A 23674-nucleotide genomic window follows, 5' to 3' on the forward strand; every position below is an offset into this window, starting at 1 on the left:
TTCGAACTTAGTGCTACAACAATGTATGCAGTAAGTTATTAGGCTGTGGCTCATACCATTCAAGTACATTTATCTTGCCAGTGACAGTGTTGCTGCCAGTGATTTTGATCAACGCCGTGATTTTTTTGTGTAATAAACAAGTTAATAATTGCTTGTCCCATCTGTTACCGTGAATTACTCTGTCACGGACTGATTGAAGAGGACAGCCGCAATCAAATCAGTGTGACAGATGGACAGCACCTACTGTGTGAACTGTCACAGCCCCTTCTGTGTCATTGCGAATTATCCTGCTGAATTAAAGGGCGCTGTAAATTGATATTTGCATCATTAAATGGTCAGATCCGATTCCAGTCATCCAGGGCTTTGCAACAAATCAATGAGAAGTAAACTGTGAGAAGGAACCAGACTTTTAATCAATAGAACATCTGCTGAGAGAACTGTTTACCAAGTGAATAAACAATTGCAAAGTTCCGTGCAGAAAGAAACACACAAAGGATGCATTTTTCCTGCTCTCGTGATAATTGACTTTTTCTATCGAGTGTATGTCAGGGCTGAGTTGTCCCCATCCTGTTAAAGTCTGAGTTGTAGCAATGTGACTGGGATTGGTATTCAGGAAAGGTGCTGGAGAATGACTGTGGCAGATTGCCAAAGTCAGGATGCAAGGGCTATTCGGGGATGGGACATGAAGCAAAGTGGGGTTGAGGGATGGTGGTAATATCCGTCGACTAGCAATCCAGAGCCCCATGTTAATGGGCTGGGGACATACGTCTGAACCCCACCATGGTAAATAGTAATTTCAATAAAATCTGAATTTTGAGGCAGCACGGTAGCTCAGTGGTTAGCACTGCTGCCTCACAGCACCAGGGACCCAGGTTCAATTCCAGCCTTGGGCAACTGTCTGTGTGGAGTTTGCACATTCTCCCTGTGTCTGCGTGGGTTTTCTCTGGGTGCTCTGGTTTCCTCCCACAGTCACAAAGATGTGCAGGTTAGGGTGAATTGGCCATGCTAAATTGCCCATAGTGTTAGGTGTTAGTGTTAGCATTTGTCAGAGGGAAATTGGTCTGGGTGGGTTACTCTTCAGAGGGTCAGTGTGGACTGGTTGGGCTGAAGGGCCTGTTTCCACACTCTAGGGGATCTAATCTAAAAAAAAGAGCTGACCTAATAGTGACCATTTGACCACTATTGATTGTTGTTAAACAAAACATTTGGTTCACTTGGATGTGGGCACAACTACAACATTTAAAAGACATTTGGATAAGTACATGACAGAAAGTGTTTGAAGGGATATAGGCCAGGAGCAGGCAAGTGGGACCAGTTTAGTTTGGGATTATGTTTGGCATGAACTGATTCAACTGAAGGGTCTGTTTCTGTGTTCTATGACTCTATGGTTCTAAGACAAATGCCCTTTAGGGAAGGAAATCTGCCATCCCTAACTGGTCTGGTCAAATGTAGGGTCACATGTGACTCCAGTCCTCACGTCAATTTGGTTGACACTTTACTGCCATCAGGGTAATTAAGGATGGGCAATAAATGTTGACCCAGCCAGTGATGCCCACATCCTGTGATTAAATTAAAAAAAAACAAAGCCAATCTTATTAACTGGGGGCGTGGTCTCAAAATGCAGAATGGAGCAAATCTCTCCTGTAAGACTGCAAGATACAGGAGCAGAATTAGGCTATTCAGCCCATCAAGTCAGCTCCACCATTCGATCATGGCTGATGTTCCTCAATCCCATTCTCCTGCCTTCTCCCTGTAATCCTTGATCCCCTTAACTAATCAGGAACCTCAATGACCTGGTCTCCACAGCTTTCTGTTTCTCTTTGTTCCTATATTAATACAGGGATATCCACCAACTGAGGCATGTAATGTTCCAATTAACAGCCACTTCCAGCCCCAATGAGCATTTTGTTTCCCTTGAACCTGTTAACTCAGGGCTGGGCACATTTCTGAGTGACACCAGCAGTGTAGGTTCAATCCACACACCAGCTGAGGTTACCATGAAGTCTCCACTTTCTCAACCTCATCTGTCACCTAAGGTGTGGAGATCCTTAGGTAGTTCACCCTTCTCTCTAATGAGAGTGTGGGACACAGTGACTTTTACACGTTTTCACAGAATGTGCCTTCATTGCTCAGACCTTTGCGTACAGGATTTGGGACATCAGGTTGAGGTTGTACAGGATATTAATGAGGCCTCTTCTGGAGTACTGTGTCCAGTTCTGGTGACCCAGTTATAGGAAAGATATTATTAAGCTGGAGAGGATTCAGAAGAGATTTACCAGCATGTTTCCAGGAATGGAGGGTTTGGGTTATAAGGAGAAGCTGGATAGGCTGGGATGCTTTTCACTGGAGCATAGGAGGTTGAGGAGTGACCTTATAGAGGTTTCTAAAATCATGAGGAGAATGGGTAAGGTCAACGGCAGATGTCTTTTCCCGAAGGTGGGGGATTTCAAGCAAGGGGGCATATTTTTTAAGGTGAGAGGAGAGAGAATAAAAATGGCATGAGGAACAACATTTTTACACAAAGGGTGGTTCGCGTGTGGAATGAACTTCCAGAGGAAGTGATGGATGTAGGTACAGTTACAATGTCTAAAAGACATTTGGGTAAGTACATGAGTAAGAAATGTTTGGAGGGATATGGGCCAAGCGCAGGCAGGTGAGACTCGTTTAATTTGGGATGATGTTCGGCATGGTCTAGTTGGACTGAAGGGTCTGTTTCCGTGTTGTGTGCCTCTATGACTCTATGGAAGAAGTGCAAATTGTGATGTTTATTATGGCTCACTGTGTGTTCCTGCAACAGTTACTCAATGATTCTATGTGCAGTTTACACAGTCAACACACATGACAATAGAGTGGGCTAAATTAAATCACAGTCTTTGATATTTGTAACTGGTTCACAATTCTGGTATTGTCATGCAAATGTTCAAATCCAGTAGCAGATGTACAAATTTGCAAAACTGTCGCAGAAACAGATTGAGCAATACAAACTTTTGGGGAATACTGCAAAGTAAAAACACATGGGAATTTAAGTGTATGTGGATCTTCATCGGTAGATCCACATCTTTCATTCCTACTGCTGAAGCCTGGTAGTTGACATTAACTGTTTGAGGAATAGTTCATTCTGTGTTTTTAAGCCCAGCCTCATAAATGGTTTGCTCCAGGTAACCATTTCGTGGTTGTCCTGACCTTGGGTACAATATAAATGTAATTTCTTTCTTTACATAAGTAACTGAGTTGAGAGAAAGTGTGGCTTCTGATGGTAACCTTTGTATAGTATGCAAAGGGAAATTGGACACCAAAGCAACAGTAGTTTTATATTCCGAGTTAGTGAAAGCATATGGGCAGGAGCTGACATTTAAAAAAAACGGAACTATTTATAATCACTGAAAATCTGCAGGCTAGCTGCATTTGTACTTGGTTCCTTTCGGAATATCTGGCTTTCCAGATTTGTACTGACCAACTCCAGCAAGGATACCAGAGCCATCACTCTAATGCAGTCTGTACAGGGTGACCTATTGCTATTGTTGCTAATCTATTAATCCAGACACTTCAGTAATATTCAAGGAACCTGGGTTTGAATCCTGCTATGGCAGATGTTGGAATTCGAATTTAATAAGTCAAGAGTTTGATGATAACTATAAAACTGTTGTTGATTGTTGGCAAAACTTATCTGGTTTACTAATGTTCTTTAGGAAAGGAAACTGCCAACCTTACCTGGTCTGGCCTACATGTGACTCCAGACCCACAGCAATGTGGTTGACTTTTAACTGCTCTCTGGGCAATTAGGGATGGGCAATAAATACTGGTCTAGCCTGTGATGCCCTCATCTCGTGAATGAGTTAAAGAAAAAGTTCTCACTGAGGAATTGCAACAATTTTCAAACCTCATGATGGGGATCACAGTGTGAAAAAGTTTGGAAAGGACTGGACCAGACTCCCAATACTCTTTCCCCACAGACATCTAAGTTACAAGCTTTAAAGAAGTGCCATACATTAACACTGTTTCTCCCTCCACAGATGCTGCTAGACTTGCTGAGTTTCTCCAGCATTATCTGTGTTTGTTCAAGTTATTCCCTTTCAGGGATATACCCAACTCCCTTTGAAAAGTATGATTGAATCTACTTCAGGGGTCACAGTCTAAGGATACGGGTAGGCCAGTGAAGAGAACTGTCTTCACCTAGAGTGTAGTGAGCCTGTAGAATTCTCTGATGCAGAAACTGGTTAAGGCCAAAACATTGAATCTTTTCAAGGAGTTAGATATAGTTGTTGGGGCTAAATGGATCAAAGGATACTGGGGGAAAGTGGGAAGAGGGAATTGAGTTGAATGTACTTAATGATGGAGGAGGCTTGAAGGCTGAATGGCCTACTCCTGTTTTCTATATATCTGTGTTTCACATAGCACATTTGAGATCATAACATGTTTATGTGTAAAAGAAAATTCTCTCCATCTCTCCTGTGGTATTATTACCAATTATCTTAAATCTGTGTCCCTTAACAACCCCACCTCCCCCCCCCCCCCCCCTGCAACTGGAAATGATTTTGTTTCATTTATCTGTCAAAGCTCTTAATGATTCTAAGCACTGCACTAAATCGCACTTTAGCCCTCCTGCTTTAAGAATACCAATCAGGCTTCTCCCATCTGAACATAAATGGTCAATGTGACACAGTGGCGCAGTGTTTAGCTCTACTGCCTCATAGTGCCAGGGATCCAGGTTTGATTCCACCCTAGGGTAACTGTCTGTGTGGAGTTTGCACATTCTCCCCGTGAATGTGTGGGTTTCCTCTGGGTGCTCCAGTTTCCTCCCACAGTCCAAAGATGTGCAGGTGAGGTGGATTGGCCATAGGAAAGAGGGGATTTGTTAGAGACATACAAGATGATCGGAGGATTAGATAGAGTAGACAGTGAAAGTCTTTTGCCTAAGATGATGATGTCAGCTTGTACGAGGGGGCATACTTACAAATTGGGGGGTGATAGATTTAAGACAGATGTCAGAGGCAGGTTCTTCACTCAGAGAGTGGTAAGGGTGTGGAATGCCCTGCCTGCCAATGTAATTAACTCAGCCACATTAGGGAGGTTTAAACAATCCTTGGATTAGCACATGGATGATGATGGGATAGTGTAGGGGGACAAGCTGAGAATAGTTCACAGGTCGGCGCAACATTGAGGGCTGAAGGGCCTGTTCTGCACTGTGTTGCTCTATGTTCTACTGGGGGCCAACTCTTGTGAAAGATTCCTCAAAATTTTCTTAGTACATAAACCCGTGTCCGCAATTTTTCTGGTTCAGCCTCTTATGGCATCCACAGTTGGTAAAGTAGTTTTCTGGGTCCATGGGGAAGGAATGAGTACACTTGAAGGGTGGATTATTAACTCCTGTTGCTGTTGGAGAGGAACACGGTTTGCAGAGAGGGTATAAACCGATTTCTTGAGTGAAGTTCCTATGGAGGCTGTAGGATTTCCTTGACATTTGCAGAATCTGACATCCAAGTGAGTCATCTCCTTTATAATTCATAACTATCTGTACAAATGTATTCAGGGCTTATTAAAGAACGCAGAGCCCATATTTTCTCTCCATCGAGATATCTTCGTACCAGGTAAGTGCATGCAATGTCTGTAACTTTGCCATTTCAAATCTCCTCATGTAAACGATTTGGAAATTATCGACAGGATTATGCTGAAATGCTGACATTTTTTCTGGGTAGCTTTGTGCAACCTCTCAAATCTCCCCCCACCACAGCTTCTTCAGAGAAATGAGGATAAGGACGAGAATTGTTTACCTGCCATTTACCCACCTTGTCTCATGACCTGAAGTGAAAAAGTGCATCATTTATGACCATTTTGCCCTTTGAATGATAAGCTGGTGGAAGGAGACTAACATTAGCGTGTAGCTTAAAATAGCCTTTAAAAGGCATAAATCAGTTCATACGTATTAAGATTTAGCAGCATAAGCCTGTATAACCCCTTTACAGTGGCAATTACATTGCAATATGAACAGGAATAACTTCAAAACTCACTCATTTGTACTGTCGTGAATTTCTTTTCATCAGATCTCATTCTTTAAGATGAGAGGAAAAGAAATTTAGAATCCTTACAGCGTGGACGCAGACCATTCGGCTCATCAAGTCCACACTGACCCTCCAAAGAGCATCCCTCCCAGACCCCCTGCCCCCCAACCCTGTCCCATGGCTAACCCCACCTAGCCTGCATGTCCCTGAACATTGTAGCCAAGTTAGCGTGGCCATTCCACCTAACCTGCACATCCTTGGACTGTAAGAGGAAACCCACACAGACACAAGGGAGAATATGCAAACTCCACACCAACACTCAGCCGAGGTTGGAACTGAATCAGGGGCACTATGAGGCAGCAGTGCTTACCACTGAGCCACCATGCCACCCTTTAAAAAGGACATGAGGGGTAATTATTTTACACAGAGAGTAGTTCATGTGTGGAATGAACTTCCAAAGGAAGTTGCTTCATCTGACGATGGAGCAACACTTTGAAAGCTGATGATTTCAAATAAACCTGTTGGATTATAACCTGATGTCATGTGACTTCTGATAGTTGACTTTACCAAATGAGGCTATGATGACTGCAAAACTCTAAATTTGCAGATGACACTAAGCTAGAGAGAATGGTGCAATGTGAAGATGGTGCTGAGTGACTTCAGAGGGACATTGACGGGTTGGCCAAATGAGCAGACACCTAACAGATGAAATTCAATGCAGAGTCGTGAGGTAATGCATTTGGTAGAAGAAACACAGAGAGACAATTCAGGCACAATGGTACAATTTTGAGGGGAGTACAGGAGCAGAGGGACTTTGGGGATCATGTATATGATTCTCTGTAGGTGGCCAGGCAAATTGAAACAGTTGTTAAGAAAGCTAATATGATCCTTGGGTTTATAAGTAGAGGCATTGAGTATAAAAGCAAAGAAGTGATGCTACATCTCTAGAAATCATTGGTCAGATCCCATGTAGACTATTATGTTCAGTTCTGGGCACCTTCTTTAAGGAAGGATGTTAAGTCCCAGGATAGAGTTCAAATGAGATTTACTGGAATGATACCAGGAATGAAAGATGTTAGATTCAAGGTAAGTTTAGAGAGATTGGTCTTGTTCTCCTTAGAGCAGAGGAGATTAAGTGTTGACCTTATTGAAGTGTTTCAAAATTAAGAACCATTTTGACAGGGTAAAGAAGGATGCTCTATTTCCACTGGCTAATATGTCAGTGCAGGTTAGTAGGCAGCAGTGTGGCTCAGTGGTTTAGCACTGCTGCCTCACAACGCCAGGGACCCAGGTTTGATTCCCACCTCGGGCGACTGTCCGTGTGGAGTTTATGCATTCTCCCTGTGTCTGTATGGGTTACCTCCCACAATCCAAAGATCAGGTGAATTGGCCACGCTAAATTGCTCATAGTGTTAGGTGCATTAGTCAGGGGTAAATATAGAATAGGGGAGTGAGTCTGGGTGGGTTACTCTTCGGAAAGTTGGTATGGACTTGTTGGTCCGAAGCACCTGTTTCCATACAGTAGGTAATCTAAACTAAGGATCACAAGTTCAAGATTGCCAGCAAGACAGCTCACAGTGAGATGAGGAAAAATTGCTTCACACAGTAGCTCTTTTGGGAGCTGGTACAGACATGATGTGTCAAATGGCCTCCTTCCGTACTGAACAATTCTACGATTCTATGAATTTAAACCGTGACCCAAGAAAGTTAATTCTGAATGTGGCTGATGAAAAAGCTTTTCAATCCCCAATTTCCAAATTCAGAAGAGCACAAAATTCACTTTAATTATTTTCAAAAATTATCAGAAATGTTCTCCCAGCTATTGGCTTAGCAACTAGCGAAGAACCATTGCTAAGTAAAATTAAAAATGCCTGAAGTTTTCATTGCTTGAAGTCAGTTGGATCTGTGTACAACCTCCCTGGGACTGTTCCAGTCGCTTTTAATTTTTCTCACATTGTCCCAAATTGACAGAGTGATTTCATTTTGAATCAGTTGTGGTGCATTCTTCAACTCCATTTTTAGGATGTCAATTTAAAATAATACACAAAGGATCTCTTTAGGTTGAAATCAGAATCCTGATTGTTTATGCATTAGATTACTTACAGTACGGAAACAGGCCCTTTGGCCCAACAAGTCCACACCAACCTGCCGAAGAGCAACCCATTCCCCTACACCTAACACTATGGGCAATTTAGCATGGCCAATTCACCTAACCTGCACATTTTTGGACTGTGGGAGAAAACCGGAGCACCTGGAGGAAACCCACGCAGACACGGGGAGAACGTGCAAACTCCACACAGTTGCCTGAGGTGGGAATTGAACCCAGGTCTCTGGTGCTGTGAGGTAGCAGTGCTAACCGCTGTGCCACCGTGCTGCCCAATCATGATTGTCATATATTTATATACATGCACACCCAAGCATAGAAGGAAGAAAAGGGAAATAAAATATTGGTAGTTAAGAATAACTTTAAAAACTATGACATGTAGAGGGGCATGGATAGGATAAATAGACAAAGTCTTTTCCCTGGGGCCGGGGAGTCCAGAACTAGAGGGCATAGGTTTAGGATTGAGAGGGGAAAGATTTAAAAGAGACCTAAGGGGCAACTTTTTCACACAGAGGGTGGTGCGTGTTTGGAATAAGCTGCCAGAAGAAGTGGTGAAGGCTGCTACAATTGCAACACTTAAGAGGCATTTGGATGAGTATATGAATAACAAGGGTTTGGAGGGATATGGGCCGGGTGCTGGCAGGTGGGATTAGATTGGGTTGGGATATCTGGTCGGCATGGACAGGTTGGACTGAAGGGTCTGGTTCCATGCTGTACATCTATATGACTCTATGTATATTACTTCATTGTCAGAGTTCAGAAATGTAATGTCCAGTTAGCTGAGGCAGTGTTTGCAGTATTTCTTCAAAGTTGGTGATGCTATAAGAGGATGACATTTGTAGTCAAGGAATTAGTCCACTTTGAAGGTGAATACAAGGATTTCTTTTCCAGAGAAATGGACTTGGAAGACTTGGTCTTACCGTGGTCTTGAGACAAATATGGCTGTGTATCTGGATTACTGCATGCTTTTCTCAACCCCAGTGCTAAAACCAGACTTTAGATTAGATTAGATTAGATTAGATTAGATTAAAGTGTGGAAACAGGCCCTTCGGTCCAACAAGTCCACACCGACCCGCCGAAGCGAAACCCACCCATACCCCTACATTTACCCCTTATCTAACACTACGTGCAATTTAGCATGGCCAATTCACCTGACCCTGCACATCTTTGGACTGTGGGAGGAAACCGGAGCACCCGGAGGAAAACCACGCAGACACGGGGAGAACGTGCAAACTCCACACAGTCAGTCGCCTGAGGCGGGAATTGAACCCGGGTCTCTGGCGCTGTGAGGCAGCAGTGCTAACCGCTGTGCCACCGTGCCGCCCAAGAGGCATGACTACATGTGCCTGGAGTCTCACTGTTGTGTTACTTATGGGCTAGATGCTTGACACATTCAAATTAAGGTTCAGAAATATACAATAAAGCTTTTCAAAGACCACGGGAGATTTGGTGATGTAACAGGTCCATTAGTCCATTAGGAGAAAGTGAGGAGTGTAGATGCTGCAGATCAGATTCAAAACGTAGGGCGCTGGAAAAGTACGGCCGGTCAGGCAGCATCCGAGGAGCAGGAGAGTCGATGTTTCGGGCATAAGCTCTTCATCATTAGTCCATTAGGTCCATCAATTAGTTTTCTATCCTTCTGGTCAAAGATCCATGAAGAAATAGATGGGACTATTTGCACCTCCTTAAGTATAACTCTCTCCCCACTGGGGAGAAACTCCATCTGCTTCTCTTCTGTGCTTATTGACTGCATTGGCCACACATTGTGAGATTCCAGAAGTCTACTTTGTAATCATTGTTTGACCTTTCTAGAATTATAGTCTGTTTGCATCATGCAATCTGCAGAAAAGCAAAATGATGTGGATACTGTAAAGCTGAACTAAAAACAAAAGAAAAAAAATCAGAAATAGCCAGCACATCAGACAGCATCCATGGAGAGAGATACAGAATTAATGTTTTAATGATTCTTTGAAAGGACAAGAGTTGAGTCGTGAGGTTAACCATCATGTTAACCATCAGCTGAAGTACTGTTGGCAACTAAAACAAAGAACTGTAGATGTTGGGGATCTGAAAAAAGACATAAATTGCTGGAGAAACTCAGCAGGTCTGGCAGCATTTGTGGAGAAAGCAAAATAGAGTTATCACTTTGATTCCATTAACCCTATTGGATAACTGAAGAAGACCCTTCCTCTATCTACATATACTGCCAGGCTTGCTGCGTCTCCCAGCTCTTTATAGAGTCATAGAGTCATGGAGCATAGAAACAGACCCTCAGTCCAACTCGTCCAGGCCGACCAAGTTTCCCAAACTCAACTCGTCCCATTTGCCTGTGTTTGGCCAATATCCCTCTAAACCGTTCCTATCCATGTACCTGTCCAAATGTCTTGTAACTGTTGTAACTGTACTGCATCTACCACTTCCCCTGACAGTCCATTCCGCACACAAGCCACCCGCTGTGTGAAAAAGTTGCCCCTCAGGTCCCTTTTAAATCTTTCCCCTCTCACCTTAAACCTATGCCCTCTAGTTTTTAACTTCCCTACTTTTGGGAAAAGACCTTTGCTATTTACCTTCTCTGTGTCCCTCATGAATTTTTATACCTCTATCAGGTCACCCCTCAACCTCCTATGCTCCAGTGAAAAAGGTCCCAGCCTATCCAGCCTCTCCTAATAACTCAAATCCTCCAGTCGTGGTAACATCCTTGCAAATCTTTTCTGCACCTTTTCCAATTTAATAATATCCTTTCTATAGCAGTGTGACCAGAATTGAATGCAATATTCCAAAAGTGGCCTCACCAATGTCCTGAACAGCCACAACATGATGTCCCAACTCCTGTACTCAATGCCAAATGCCTTCTTCACCACCCTGACTGCATGTGACGCCATTTTGAGGGAACTATGTACCTGCACCCCTTTTGTAACTCTGTTTGACAACACTCCCCTGGGCTCTATCATCAAGTAGGAAGTCCTGCCCTTTCTCGTCTTAACCAAATGCAATACCTTGCATTTATCTAAATTAAACTCCATCTGCCATTCCTGTTTTCATGTTCGCTGAGGGCATTACAACTTTCTTGGTTAAGAATAAATTTATTTCTTGACCCTCTTTCCTGATTAATTTAACCAGTTCTGAACTATCATCCACACTTGTGCACTTTCTGATGGAATTGGGGCCAGCAGTCTGGGTGGGAGATGGGGTGCAGATAAGTGTTCCCTTCACTGCAGACAGTGACAAACCCAGCCAGTGTTAAGGGAAGGCTAGGAACAAAGATAGAAGTAGGTGAGGCGAATTTTGTTAAATCTCCCCAGCAAACAGCAGCTTGCGTGATTTCCACTATCCATAGAAATGTGGTGCAAATGAATTGGGAAATGTAACAGTTACCACGAAGCTGTGTGATCGACACATCCAGCGGTTACCATGGAAGCCACACCACCTCTGACTGTTTGTGAAAGATTTCAACGTGAAATATAAATATGAATGGAAAGGTTACATGGGCTGATAATACCGTGGTGACATTTTCATTTCTGTTTGAGTTCTTCCTGCTCAACCTTTCACAACCAGTCAAGGTATATGCTGGAGCTCCTGGGATGAAAGGGTTGCAGGGGTGGAATCCTCTGAGCTGTATGTTGGGGGTTGCTGAGGGAGTGCTGTGCAATGCCAGGCGATGGCAAGGGAGCTGAGCTTCCAACAGGCAACAGGGAATGGATAAATAGAGTTGTCAGTAAAATGTCTGCCACTGTGTTGAATGCCAAAGGAGTCAGAGTTAAATAGATTAGTGTCATTGGACACGGCTTTCACTTGCATTGGAATAGATGCAATTTTATTATTTACCGCAACTATGATCTTATTCTGCCTTTCCACATGGAAAAAGTACTTTACATTAGTTTAGTGGTTATGATACTAAATTAGAAATCTTCATGGACACAAAACAAAAACAGAAATTGCTGGAAGATCTCAGCAGGTCTGGCAGCATAGAGTCATACAGCAGGGAAACAGACCCTTCGGCAACCAGTCCATGCCGAACATAATCCCAAACTAAAGCAGTCCCACCTGCCTGCTCCTGGCCCGTATCTCTCCAAGTCTTTCCTATTCATGTACTTATCCAAATGTTTTAAAAGATGTAATTGTACCCACATCCGCAACTTCCTCAGGAAGTTCATTCTATACGCGAACCACCCTCCATGTAAAAAAATTGTCCTTCATGTCTTATTTAAAGCTCTGTCCTCTCAGCTTAAAAATGTGCTCCCTGGTCTTGAAATCCCCATTCTAGGAAAAAGACAACTACCATTAACTATATCTATAGCATTCGTTGAGAGAAATCAGAGTTAATGTTTTGGGTTGAGTAATCCTTCCTCAGAACGGTAATGTTGTTTAGTCCATTTTTCAGGAACCAAATGGACACAATGGACTTTTTCAATCCCAAAATATTTCCCAGATAATAATCTGTTTCTAGGAGAAAGTGAGGACTGCAGATGTTGGAGACTAGAGTTGAAAAATGTGGTGCTGGAAAAACACAGCAGGCCAGGCAGCATCCGAGGAGCAGGAGAATCGATGTTTCGGGCATAAGCCCTTCTTCAGGAATCCTGAAGAAGGGCTTATGCCTGAAACGTCGATTCTCCTGCTCCTCGGTTGCTGTCTGGCTTGCTGTGTTTTTCCAGCACCACATTTTTCAACAATAATCCGTTTCTGACAATGATAAATGACTGATAACAGTTGTCAGGACACAGGGCAGATCTCCCCTGTCCTTCTTAGAAGTATCACTAAGCGAACTCTTGTGTTGAGCTGGGATTGCATCAAACGAAATGGCAGTCATCCCACTCCCCCATTAGAGAGAGAGACAATCAGTTGTCTCCACACTTCAAGCATGGAGCAAGGTTGAGAAGGTGGAACCTTCATATTAACCTCAGCTGGCATGGGGATTGAACCTGCACTGTTGGCTTCACAGAACTAATTCTACAAAGCAGGTTCCCTCTACAAAGCAGGCTCTCTCTGTAATGTATTTGAGTGTCAGCTTCAAAGTTGAGGTCCTAGTTCATGTTTTCACATCTTAAGGTGAGAGCGTTTCCCTTGAGGCATGGCTGACATTAACTCTACAATCTCTAAAGAGACAATTAATGAAGAACAACTCACATTTATATGACCCTTTCCACACCTTAAATGCATACACAGCTCACAGAGAACAAACTGCCTCTTAAAGTGTAGTCACTGCGTGAAAATAAGTATGATTTGGAGATGCCGATGTTGGACTGGAGTGTACAAAGTTAAAAATCACACAACACCAGGTTATAGTCCAACAGGTTTAATTGGAAGCACACAAGCTTTCGGAGCGCCGCTCCTTTGCAGGTGATGAGTACATTCCTAATTCACCTTGTCCTCCAGGTCCTGACCTAAGAGCAAAACTATTATTTCTCTAAACTATGTTAATATCCTTCCACATATCATAGGATCAAGAGTTAATCCAACTTCTCTTGAAGGTTAAGTCAATGTTTAAGATGTTAGATAGCTGATTCTTCCAAATGCCAACTACTCCTGGTTTGGAGAAGATTTGTGCATTAAATGTTATGGATCCAAAATTACATTGGCAGTCGATCAGTTGCACAGATCTTAATGCTCAAATTCCTCACATGAATTCCACTTGGGTTCTACATGCAACTGAGTGTTAGGGCCCTTGTTGCAGAATTGTAGTGTCATTTTTTGGGGGTTGTCAGTTGGCTGACTGGTTGGTTTGTGATGCCAACAACAGCGTGGGTTCCATTTCCCCACCTGCTGAAGTTACCATGAAGGACTCTCCTTCTCAATCTCTCCCTGTGCCTGAGGCATGGATGACCCTCAGGTTAAACCACCACCAGTTCTCTCTTTCTAATGATAGAGCAGCTCTACAGTCCAGTAGGACAATGACAATTTGACCTTGACCATTACTTTTTAAGCCTAAAGACCCAGGTTCAATGCCGACCTACTCGAGAGGTGTGTCATGAGACACCTGAAAATGTTGCTTAAAAATATTTGTGCAGGTATGTTAACTTGTGAACTATACCCTTAAGTTAGTTTTAGGAATTAACTTCATACTGTGTTTTTATTCATTTTTCTCAAGCGACATATTGCCATTCATGTGGTTAGCTCCTGCTTATTTCCAGATTGGAAAAACATTCAGGAGGTAAAGACAGATGAGAATGACAATTCACCCCAGACCACGAAGTAATCCTCATTCAGGCACCAAAGTTCCAGAGTTTTTTGCCTCTGATGGTCTACTCAAAGATCTCTCCATCCAGGCACCACTCACTGAGTTAAAACAACCTCCTAACATCAGTTCTAGATTGTCCTCTAACTGATTGAAATCTGTTTCCTTTTAAACTGTCTCCAATAAACATGGGCTTAGACTTGGCTCAATGTTCATATTTCAATAACTTTCACATTGAGTTTGCATGTCCATAGTATCTTTTGGAACTGTCCCTGGAAGTTGTGATTGGGAAGGTAAAGGAATGTTTTGGATTTCCCCCAATATCTTTGCTCTGACTAATGTTCATCACAGTTTGTTTTAGCTGCAATTTCTGCATTGTTCATCTTCCCCAGTGCCTTCAGCATCTAAAGTCACTGCTAGAGATTCAAAAGGTTAATTGAATCAAACATTGGAACAACTGCTGTGCATCTGCCCTTTCACCTAAACATTGCAGTGCTTCCAAGGATCTAAATATTGCAACAATGTTCACAACCCCACTTAACCAAGCACCTCCCTGATAATGTAAAGTTGTGCAGGAACTAGATAACTCAACACTAATTCTAACACCAAGACTTCTGCTTAACTAAAGATTGTCAGCATCAGTCATAGTCATAGAGCGCAGAATCAGGCCTGTCGGACTAACCAGTCCAGGCCAACCATGTTCCCAAAATAAACTAGTCCCACCTGCCTGAGCTTGGCCATATCCCTGCAAACATTTCTTATTCATGTACTTATCCAAATGTCTTTTAAATGTTGTAACTATACCCGCATCCACCACATCCTCTGAAAGTTCATTCTACACACGAACCGCTCTCTGTGTAAAGTAAATTGCCCCTCATGTCTTTTGAAAATCTTTCTCCTCTCACTTTAAAAATATTCTCCCCTCCCCCAGTCTTGAAATCCACCACCCTAGGGAAAAGACACCTGCCATTATCTATACCCCATATTATATTATAAATCTCTATGAGGTAATCTCTTGACCTCCTGTGCTACAGTGAAAGAAGTCCAGCCTATCCAGCCTCTCCTTATAACACAAACCCTCCATTCCTGGCAACATCCTGGTAAAAATTTTTCTGAATCCTTTCCAGTTTAATAATATCTTTCCGAGAACAGAGTGGCCAGAACTGTGTACAGTATTCGAAAAGAAGCCTTTTGGGTTTTTCTTCATATCGAGGTGTGATGGTGACTTGCAGTAACGTCACTGGGCTAGAAATCCAATGGCTCCAGCTCTTGCTTTTGGGCCATAGGTTCAAATCTCACCATGGCAGCTACTGGACTTTAAATTCAATTAATGAAGGCAGAGTTCTGGTAAATTCTAGCATTTTCCCCACTACTGATGTATACCATATGGGGCTATCATTCCCTTTTATTTCCTTACTCCTTTCTTAAATAGTGAGGTGATATTTGAGAACTTTCAATCTGCAGGAATCATTCCAAAACCTATGCAGTTAAAAATCACACAACACCAGGTTACAGTCCAACAGGTTTATTTAGAAGCACTAGCTTTCAGAGCGCTGCTCCTTCATCACGTGGTTGTGGCCCACCTGATGAAGGGGCAGCGCTCTGAAAGCTAGTGCTTCCAAATAAACCTGTTAGGCTGTAACCTGGTGTTGTGTGATGTTTAACTTTGTACACCCCAGTCCAACACCCGTGTCTCCAAATTCAAAATCTATGCTATTTTGAAAGATAATTGCCAATGCTTCAGCAATCTTTATAGCCACCTTCTTCAACACGCAGGTGTGAGTGCTCAGATCCTGGGACTCATCAATATTCAGTCACAGTGGTATTTCCAGTACAAACATTCTTGTGTAACTTGTGTAACTTTCCTTCATCTACTCATTCTCCCCAGTCACTTGAATCTTTCGTTCTGGGACATTTTTTGAATCTGAAACCAGAACAAAGTAATCATTTAATTATCTGTCATTTCTCTAATCCCTGTTATAAATTCTCCTAACTCTGCTTTCAAGTGGACCCACAGGCCACCATAACCAAACAGCTTTTTACATACATAGTGTCATAGACATGTACAACATAGAAACAGAGTCTAGATTAGAGTGGTGCTGGAAAAGCACAGCAGGTCAGGCAGTATCCGAGGACAGGGAAACAGACCCTTCAGTCTAACTCGCCCATGCCGACCAGATATCTTAAATTAATCTTGTCGCATTTGCCAGCATTTGGCTCATATCCCTCTAAACCCTTCCTATTCAGATACCCATCCAGCTGCCTTTTAAATTTTTGTAATTGTACTTGCCTCCACTACTTCCTGTGGCAGCTCATTCCAGGCATGCACTACCTTCTGCATGAAAAAGTTGCACATTCGGTCCCTTTTAAACCTTTCCCCTCTCACCTTAAACCTATACCCTCTATCGGACTCCTCTACCCTGGGCAAAAGACCTTGATTATTCACCCTATCCTTGCCCCTCATGATTTTATAACCTTCTATAGAGTCACCCGTCAGCATCAGACACACCAGAGAAAATAAGCCCAGTCTATTCAGTCTCTCACTATACCTCAAACCCTTCAATCCTTGTAAATCTTTTCTGCACCCTTTCAAGTTTAACGACCTCCTTCCCATAGCAGGGAACTAGAATTTGCAGTATTCCAAAAGTGACCTAACCAATGTACTGTACAGCTGCAACATGGCCTCCCAACTCCTATACTGAATGCACTGACCAAAACTTCAAGTATACCAAATGCCTTCTTCACTATCCTCCCTACCTGTGACTCTGCTTTCAAGGAACTATGAGCCTGCACTCCAAGAATTCTTTATTTGGCAACAATCAAGAAGCTTTTAGAGTGCATTTTGATCCACAAAAACATCAGAGGTGGCATGAGAATAAACTTTCTTCTGCAAATTATGGCTCGGAATTGGAATGCACTGCCTGATGGAGAAATGAAAGCAAATTCAATGGAGGTTTTCCACTGAAAACTGGGATAAATAGATAAGTATTGTAGGACATTGAAGAAAGAGCCATGGAGTGATGCTAGCTGGATTGCACTTCAGAAGAACCATCATAGTCTTATTGAGCCAAATATTATCCTTTTATGACATACTGCTCAATGATATTATAATTGTTTCCATCATCAATGGGCTACCAACGATGCAGTACCAATTTAAGACAATCATTAAAGGAACTAAAGGTGGGCTAGGCAAAAATTCTTTGCACAGAAGATGGTTATTATTTTAGGATGTTTTATTTTGTCCTGAGGCTTCTTGCTTAGTAGCTTGTTGTCTCAACTCAAGCTACCATTTTGGATGTTTTGCTTTTGCACCTTTGTCAATGTATTTTCTTCTTGGCATTTTCTAGCCTCCTGCTAATCAAATAACTCGGTCATTCCAACATCTTTAGGATCACCAGCCAGCTGTCTGGCTGAAGGCTGAAACATGAATCCAGCACGTAGAGAAGCCATGATGGTATCTACCACCACAACTCCAGAACCAGAGACAGAACACAATGCCACAGATTCACCGAGTAAACATGACGTGTTCTCACACATGAAGAACAAATTCATGAATGAACTGAGCAAAATACCAAGTAAGTAACAATAGCCAAAGTTCTAACATTAGATTAACGAATGTTTCAGTGAAATTGCCAGGTCTTCACGATGGAAATTAGGTTCTTATGGCAATAATATTGGGAATGTAAAGTTTGTGTACGAGTCAGATATATTAGTGTTACAATGAGGAGTGTGGAGTATATCAAGAGTGTCCCAGTGAGGTGTGTAGAGTATATCTGAGTGTTACAGTGAGAGGTGTGGGATATATCAGTGTCGCAGTGAGAGGTGTGGGGATATCAGTGAGTGTTACAGTGAGGAGTGTGGGGTAGATCAGAGTGTTACAATGAATGGTGTGGGTTATATTAGAGTGTTACAGTGAAGGGTGTGGGATATATCTGAGTCAGTGAGGGATGTGGGGTATATTAGAGTGTTACAGTGAAGGGTGTGGGATATATCAGAGTGTTACAGTGAGGGCTGTGGGATATATCAGAATGTCACAGTGAGGGGTGTGGGGTACATCGGAGTGTTCCAGTGAGGAGTGTGGAGTATATCATTGTGTTACAGTGAGGGGTGTGAGGTATATCAAAGTGGTATTAGTGAGAAGTGTGGGTAATTCAGAGAGTGTTACATTAAGGGGTGTTGGGTATATCAGAGTGTTACAGTGAGGAATGTGGGAAGTAGGAATTGCTACAGTAATGGATCAATGTATATCAAGGATTTATACAGTGGTGAGTATGGCAATGTCAAGGGTATTTTACAGATTTGGATGTGAGACTTATCTGAATGTGGAGTAAGGGTGATTAACTCCTGATTAACTATAGTGATGACTGCATTCAATGAATTCTGCCAAAATCAGTTTACTTTAGCAGATGAGTAGCTTTTATGAAAGCAATTGGTGGTTCCTCTATTTAAACGTTATTTCCATGTTAAGTGACTTTAGCAAATATTTTTCACCTCATTTCTCGAAGTGTGATATAACCTGAATGCTTATTGCCTCCCTGTGGAGTTTATGGGACAAATTTTACGAGCGAGCTCTTGAAGCTCAGGAGTGTGGTGACAGGAATGCGAGTCAAATAAATCAGTTTATGTCTGACATAATGTTAATTCTGGGCTTGAGTTCCTGGCATGGAAAGCTATGCAGCAGGAGCACAAGACTGTAAAATATACCCGCTAGCTTCTCTTTGCTTCATTTCTCAGTGTTTTCCACTTCCTCCTTTATTTCACACTATTTCTTTTTCTTTCCTGATTAACCCTTTCAGTGCATGCGAGGAAATGTAAGTAAGCATATGGCAAATTGTTGTTGTGGTCTAAGTATAAGCTTTCCTTAAGTATAATCTTTATATTAACCTTTTAATGTTGAAGTTTGATGAGACTGAGAAGTATCCTTGATTTGAGGACTTTGAGATATTGCAATAGGATTTATCTCTGTCTGAATGGATAGATAGAAGAATATTTTTGCTCCTTTGGGAGGTGCATGACACTGACTATGCCACATTCATTGTCCAAATCAGATGCCTTGAAGTGCATTAAAATTTATCCAACTGGGCTATGGAAGTTTAAGTCAAACTGAAGCATCAAAGTCACTTAAAGTGCACAAAGTAACCAAAATAGAGTCATAGAGTCACAGAGATATACAACACAGAAACAGACCCTTCGGTCCAACTCATCCATGCCAACCAGATATAATGAACTGAGAAAGAGAGACATAACGCTGTGCATCTACTTTCGGCGATTTAAAACTCCTTCCATGGGATATGCCAAGGCCAGCATTTGCAATCTGTTCCTAATTGACTGACTGCCTTTACTGGGCCAGTTTGTAGAACCCCTACAGTGGGGGGAGAAGCTGCTCGGCCCATCAAATCCACACCGCTCCTCCAAAGAGCATCCCACCCAGACCCACTCCACTACCCTATCCCTGTAACTCTGCATTTCACATGGCTACTCCATCTAATCTGCACATTTCTGGATGCCCAGGACAACTTAACATGGCCAATCCACCTATTCTGCATGTCTTTGGGCTGTGGGAGGAAACCGGAGCATCCAGAGGAAACTCACACAGACACAGGAAGAACGTGTAAATGCTACACAGAGAGTCACCCAAGGGTAGAATCAAATCCAGGTCCCTGGCCTTGTGAGGCAGCAGTGTAATCTCCATTACACTGGTGAATGGATATTTGAGAATCAAAACTGTTATTGTGAGGCTGAAGTCACATGTAGGAGAAAGTGAGGTGCTGGAAAAGCACAGAGAAATCGATGTTTTGGGCATAAACCCTTCATCAGGAATTAGCCCCTCATTCCTGATGAAGGGCTTTTGCCCGAAGCATCGATTTTCCTGCTCCTCAGATGCTGCCTGATCTGCTGTGCTTTTTCAGCACCACACTCTCGACTCTGAAGTCACATGTAGACCAGGCTGGGTAAGGATGGCAGATTCCCTCCTGAAAAGGAAACAAGTGGATTTTTGCAGTAGCTTCATGTTGGCCATTACTGAGACAGTTTTAAATTTCAGAGGCATTTAATTGAACTTAAATTCCACCGGCTCTCATGCTGGGATTTGAACCAATGTCCTCAAAGCATTAGCCTTGGCCCCTAGGTTACTGGCAAAGTGACATTATCACTGAGCCACCAAAACTTTCATTTCTTCAACCTGTTTGAAAGAAATGTTATGTGAATAATATGCAAAGATAATGTTGCAATGGCATAGTGGTTCAGTGGTTAGCACTGCTGCCTCACAGCGCCAGGGACCTGTGTTCAATTCAACCCTCAGGTGACTGTCATTGTGGTATCTTCACTTTCTCCCCGTGTCCACAAGGGTTCCCTCTGGGTGGTCCAGTTTCCTACCACAGTCCAAGGATGTGTAAGTTGAGTGGATTGGCCATGGTCAATTGCCCTGTAGAGTCCAGGGATGTGTAGGTTAGATGGATTTGCAATGAGAAATGCAGGGAAAAGGGGATTGGTCTGAATGGGTTGTCCTTTGGAGGGTCAGTGTGGACTTGATGGGCCGAATGGCCTGCTTCCACACTGTAGGCATTCTATGATTCCTCAGGTACTGGGGATTTCAGTAACATGGCACACAACTGGGAACCCTGTGCTATGCTCCACAATCTAAATAAGCCAGCCTCCAGACAATCAGGACCATGTGCTATGGAACCATTACCCAAACATGATATACGTGTCTCTTTTAATGATGCCAACTTGAAACCTAATCTACACATGTTAGATCATAGTAAACCCAGGTGAACACTCCCATACAATATGTGATTAATGCTCTTCAGGTAATCAAGACGTGTTTTGTGAAAGGTATTGATCTGACTCCAGTGGTTGAGGAGTTTCGGAAGAGGGGTCAATTTAGAACTGTCTTCAGACCAACAGTGTAAAAGCAATTACTGCTTTCCTATAGGGAGTAGCTGAAGCAGAGACTACTGCATTATTCAGTGAATAAAAGTTTTGAAACAGAGGAAATTACAAAGAACAGCAAAATGGGATTTCTTTTCATTCTTCCAACAAAGTAGTGGAACAAACAAAAAGATCTGCTTCTTTGCCATAAATGTCTTGCTCTGATATATGCTTTCATCTTTTTCATTATCTCACCTCTACTGGACTGTCTGTTCTTTACAGCTGTATTTGTTTTATGACTTTAACAACATATATTTTGTATGTCAAATGCACTTTAACAGCTGAATTGATGATTATCTAAATTGAGTTTATCACTCCATTTAGGATATCCTCGTGTTCTGGGAGGTTGGGATGAATTGGGTGCCCAAACTGGTTAAAGGAACGTACTGTATTCTTCTGGTAATGCATCAGACCAGGGCAGGGAGAACGTAAATGGCACAGACCATGAAGGCCTTATGATTAATTCTCTGGTCTGTACTGTTGTTAAGAACCCATGAGCCCAGGGGATTATAGGTCAGTCAAAATTTAACAGTGTCAAATTGGCAGAAGGAGATTAAAATTTAAGAGGTATGACAAATTTTCAGGCAGTCTAAGTCTCCAGACTTCCTGACAAAAACACTGCCAATGCCAGAGCTACCAGAATAGCCCAATCAGCTCCATCAAGCTTGTTGTGCCATTCACTGAGCTCAGACATTGATCTGAGACCCAACTCCACATCACTGATTTATCCCCATATCACTTAGTACTTTTGGTTTGCAAACCTCTGTGCATCTCAGATTAAAACTACTAACTGATTGACCATCAAGTGTCAATGTGAGGGAGAATTCCAAACACATGTTTTCCTAACCTCACTCCTGAAAGATTTTATGTTATTGATTCATGGTATTGCTGGCATTTATTGCCAGAGGACAGTTAAGAGTCAACCAAATTGCTGTTGGCCTGGAGCCACGTGTAGGCCAGACCAGGTAAGGGTGGCAGTTTCTTTCTCTAAAGGACATTAATGATCCAGATGAGTTTTTCCCTCAACAACATATTCATGATCATTGTTAGATGCTTGATTCTAGATTTTTATTTCACAAATTTCACCATCTGTGGGATTTGAACATGAGTACCCAGATCATGACCTGGGTCTCTTGATTAGTAGGAGAAAGTGAGGACTGCAGATGCTGGAGATCAGAGCTGAAAATGTGTTGCTGGAAAAGCGCAGCGGTCAGGCAGCATCCAAGGAGCAGGAGAATCGACGTTTCGGGCATGAGCCCTTCTTCAGGAATGAGGAAAGTGTGCCAAGCGGGCTAAGATAAAAGGTAGGGAGGAGGGACTTGGGGGAGGGGCGCTGGAAATGCGATAGGTGGAAGGAGGTTAAGGTGAGGGTGAGTCCCTCCTCCCTACCTTTTATCTTAGCCCGCTTGGCACACTTTCCTCATTCCTGAAGAAGGGCTCATGCCCGAAACGTCGATTCTCTTGATTAGTAGTCTTGCGATAATACCACCAGGTCATCACCTCCACTTATCTAGCTGTAGTCCAGATCTAGTTTTTAGACAATACCCCTTAGTCCTTTCTATTTAGTAGTTTCCTTGTAGTTGTAGTTTCCCTCAATCTACCAAAGGAGGAGTTGAATGATCAGTGTTCATCAGGCAACACGTTATTACAATCTGTGTGGGGTGTGAAGTGCACTCTCTGAAAGGGCAGTTTAAATTAAATTCAGTCACCATTTGAAAAGGGAAGTTGAAAATGTCTCTAACGGGAGAAAGGCAGAAATGGAGGAAAGAGCATGGGAACAATTGAGTAGCTCTTTCAGAGATCTGTACCTTAAATCAATTTGTTCTCCTAATCCTGAATAAAACAATTGTGCAACATTGCATTGATTGATAATTACATTAATTTCTTCTTTTTCATTTGTGTCCCCCATCCCAAACCCTGCTCAACTTGCAATAGTCCCCCCCTGGGCCTTGGCTGCTATAATAATTGTCGTTTGCCTGCTCCTCCTGTGCTGCTGCTTCTGTGTCTGTAAGAAATGCTGCTCCAAGAAGAAGAAGCAAAAGAAAGGGAAAGACAAAGGCAAAGCTCAAATCAACATGAAGGAAGTGAAAGATCTGGGGAAGAGATACATTGACAAGGTAAGTGAACAACTGGGGGCTAGAAGATTCTGAAATCAACTCACCTCCTCACTCCCCAAAGCCTGTACACGAGGCACAAGTCAGGAGTGTGATGGAATGCTCCCCACTTGCCTGGATGAGTGTAGCCCCCATACATTCAAATAACTTGATACCATTCAGGCCAAAGCAGCCTGCTGGATTGACATCATATCCACAAACGTCCACTCCCTCTTTCACCGATGCTCAGTAGCAGCAGTGTGTACCATCTGCTGTAGAAATTCACCAAAGCTCCTTACTCAGTGCTTCCAAACCCACAGCCAATTCCATCTTTAAGGACAAGGGCAGCAGATACATAGGAATACTATCACATGCA

General features: G+C 42.7%; 1 protein-coding gene across 2 annotated transcripts in view; it reads left to right on the forward strand.

Annotated features, from left to right (window-relative positions):
- LOC122542176 (synaptotagmin-1-like) overlaps nt 1–23674 on the forward strand; it is a 144426-nt gene that overhangs the window by 74244 nt on the left and 46508 nt on the right. Inside the window, exons 2-4 of one of the 2 annotated variants that reach the window (XM_043679615.1) lie at nt 17665–17850; nt 19072–19086; nt 23141–23322. In XM_043679615.1, the coding sequence (XP_043535550.1) occupies nt 17700–17850; nt 19072–19086; nt 23141–23322 (348 nt within the window). In that variant the 5' untranslated portion in view covers nt 17665–17699. The remainder of the gene's footprint in view (nt 1–17664; nt 17851–19071; nt 19087–23140; nt 23323–23674) is intronic. The other variant, XM_043679616.1, reaches the window with a different exon arrangement.

The sequence above is a fragment of the Chiloscyllium plagiosum genome, chromosome 39 (assembly GCF_004010195.1).
Source record: "Chiloscyllium plagiosum isolate BGI_BamShark_2017 chromosome 39, ASM401019v2, whole genome shotgun sequence".
Classification (NCBI taxonomy): domain Eukaryota; kingdom Metazoa; phylum Chordata; class Chondrichthyes; order Orectolobiformes; family Hemiscylliidae; genus Chiloscyllium; species Chiloscyllium plagiosum.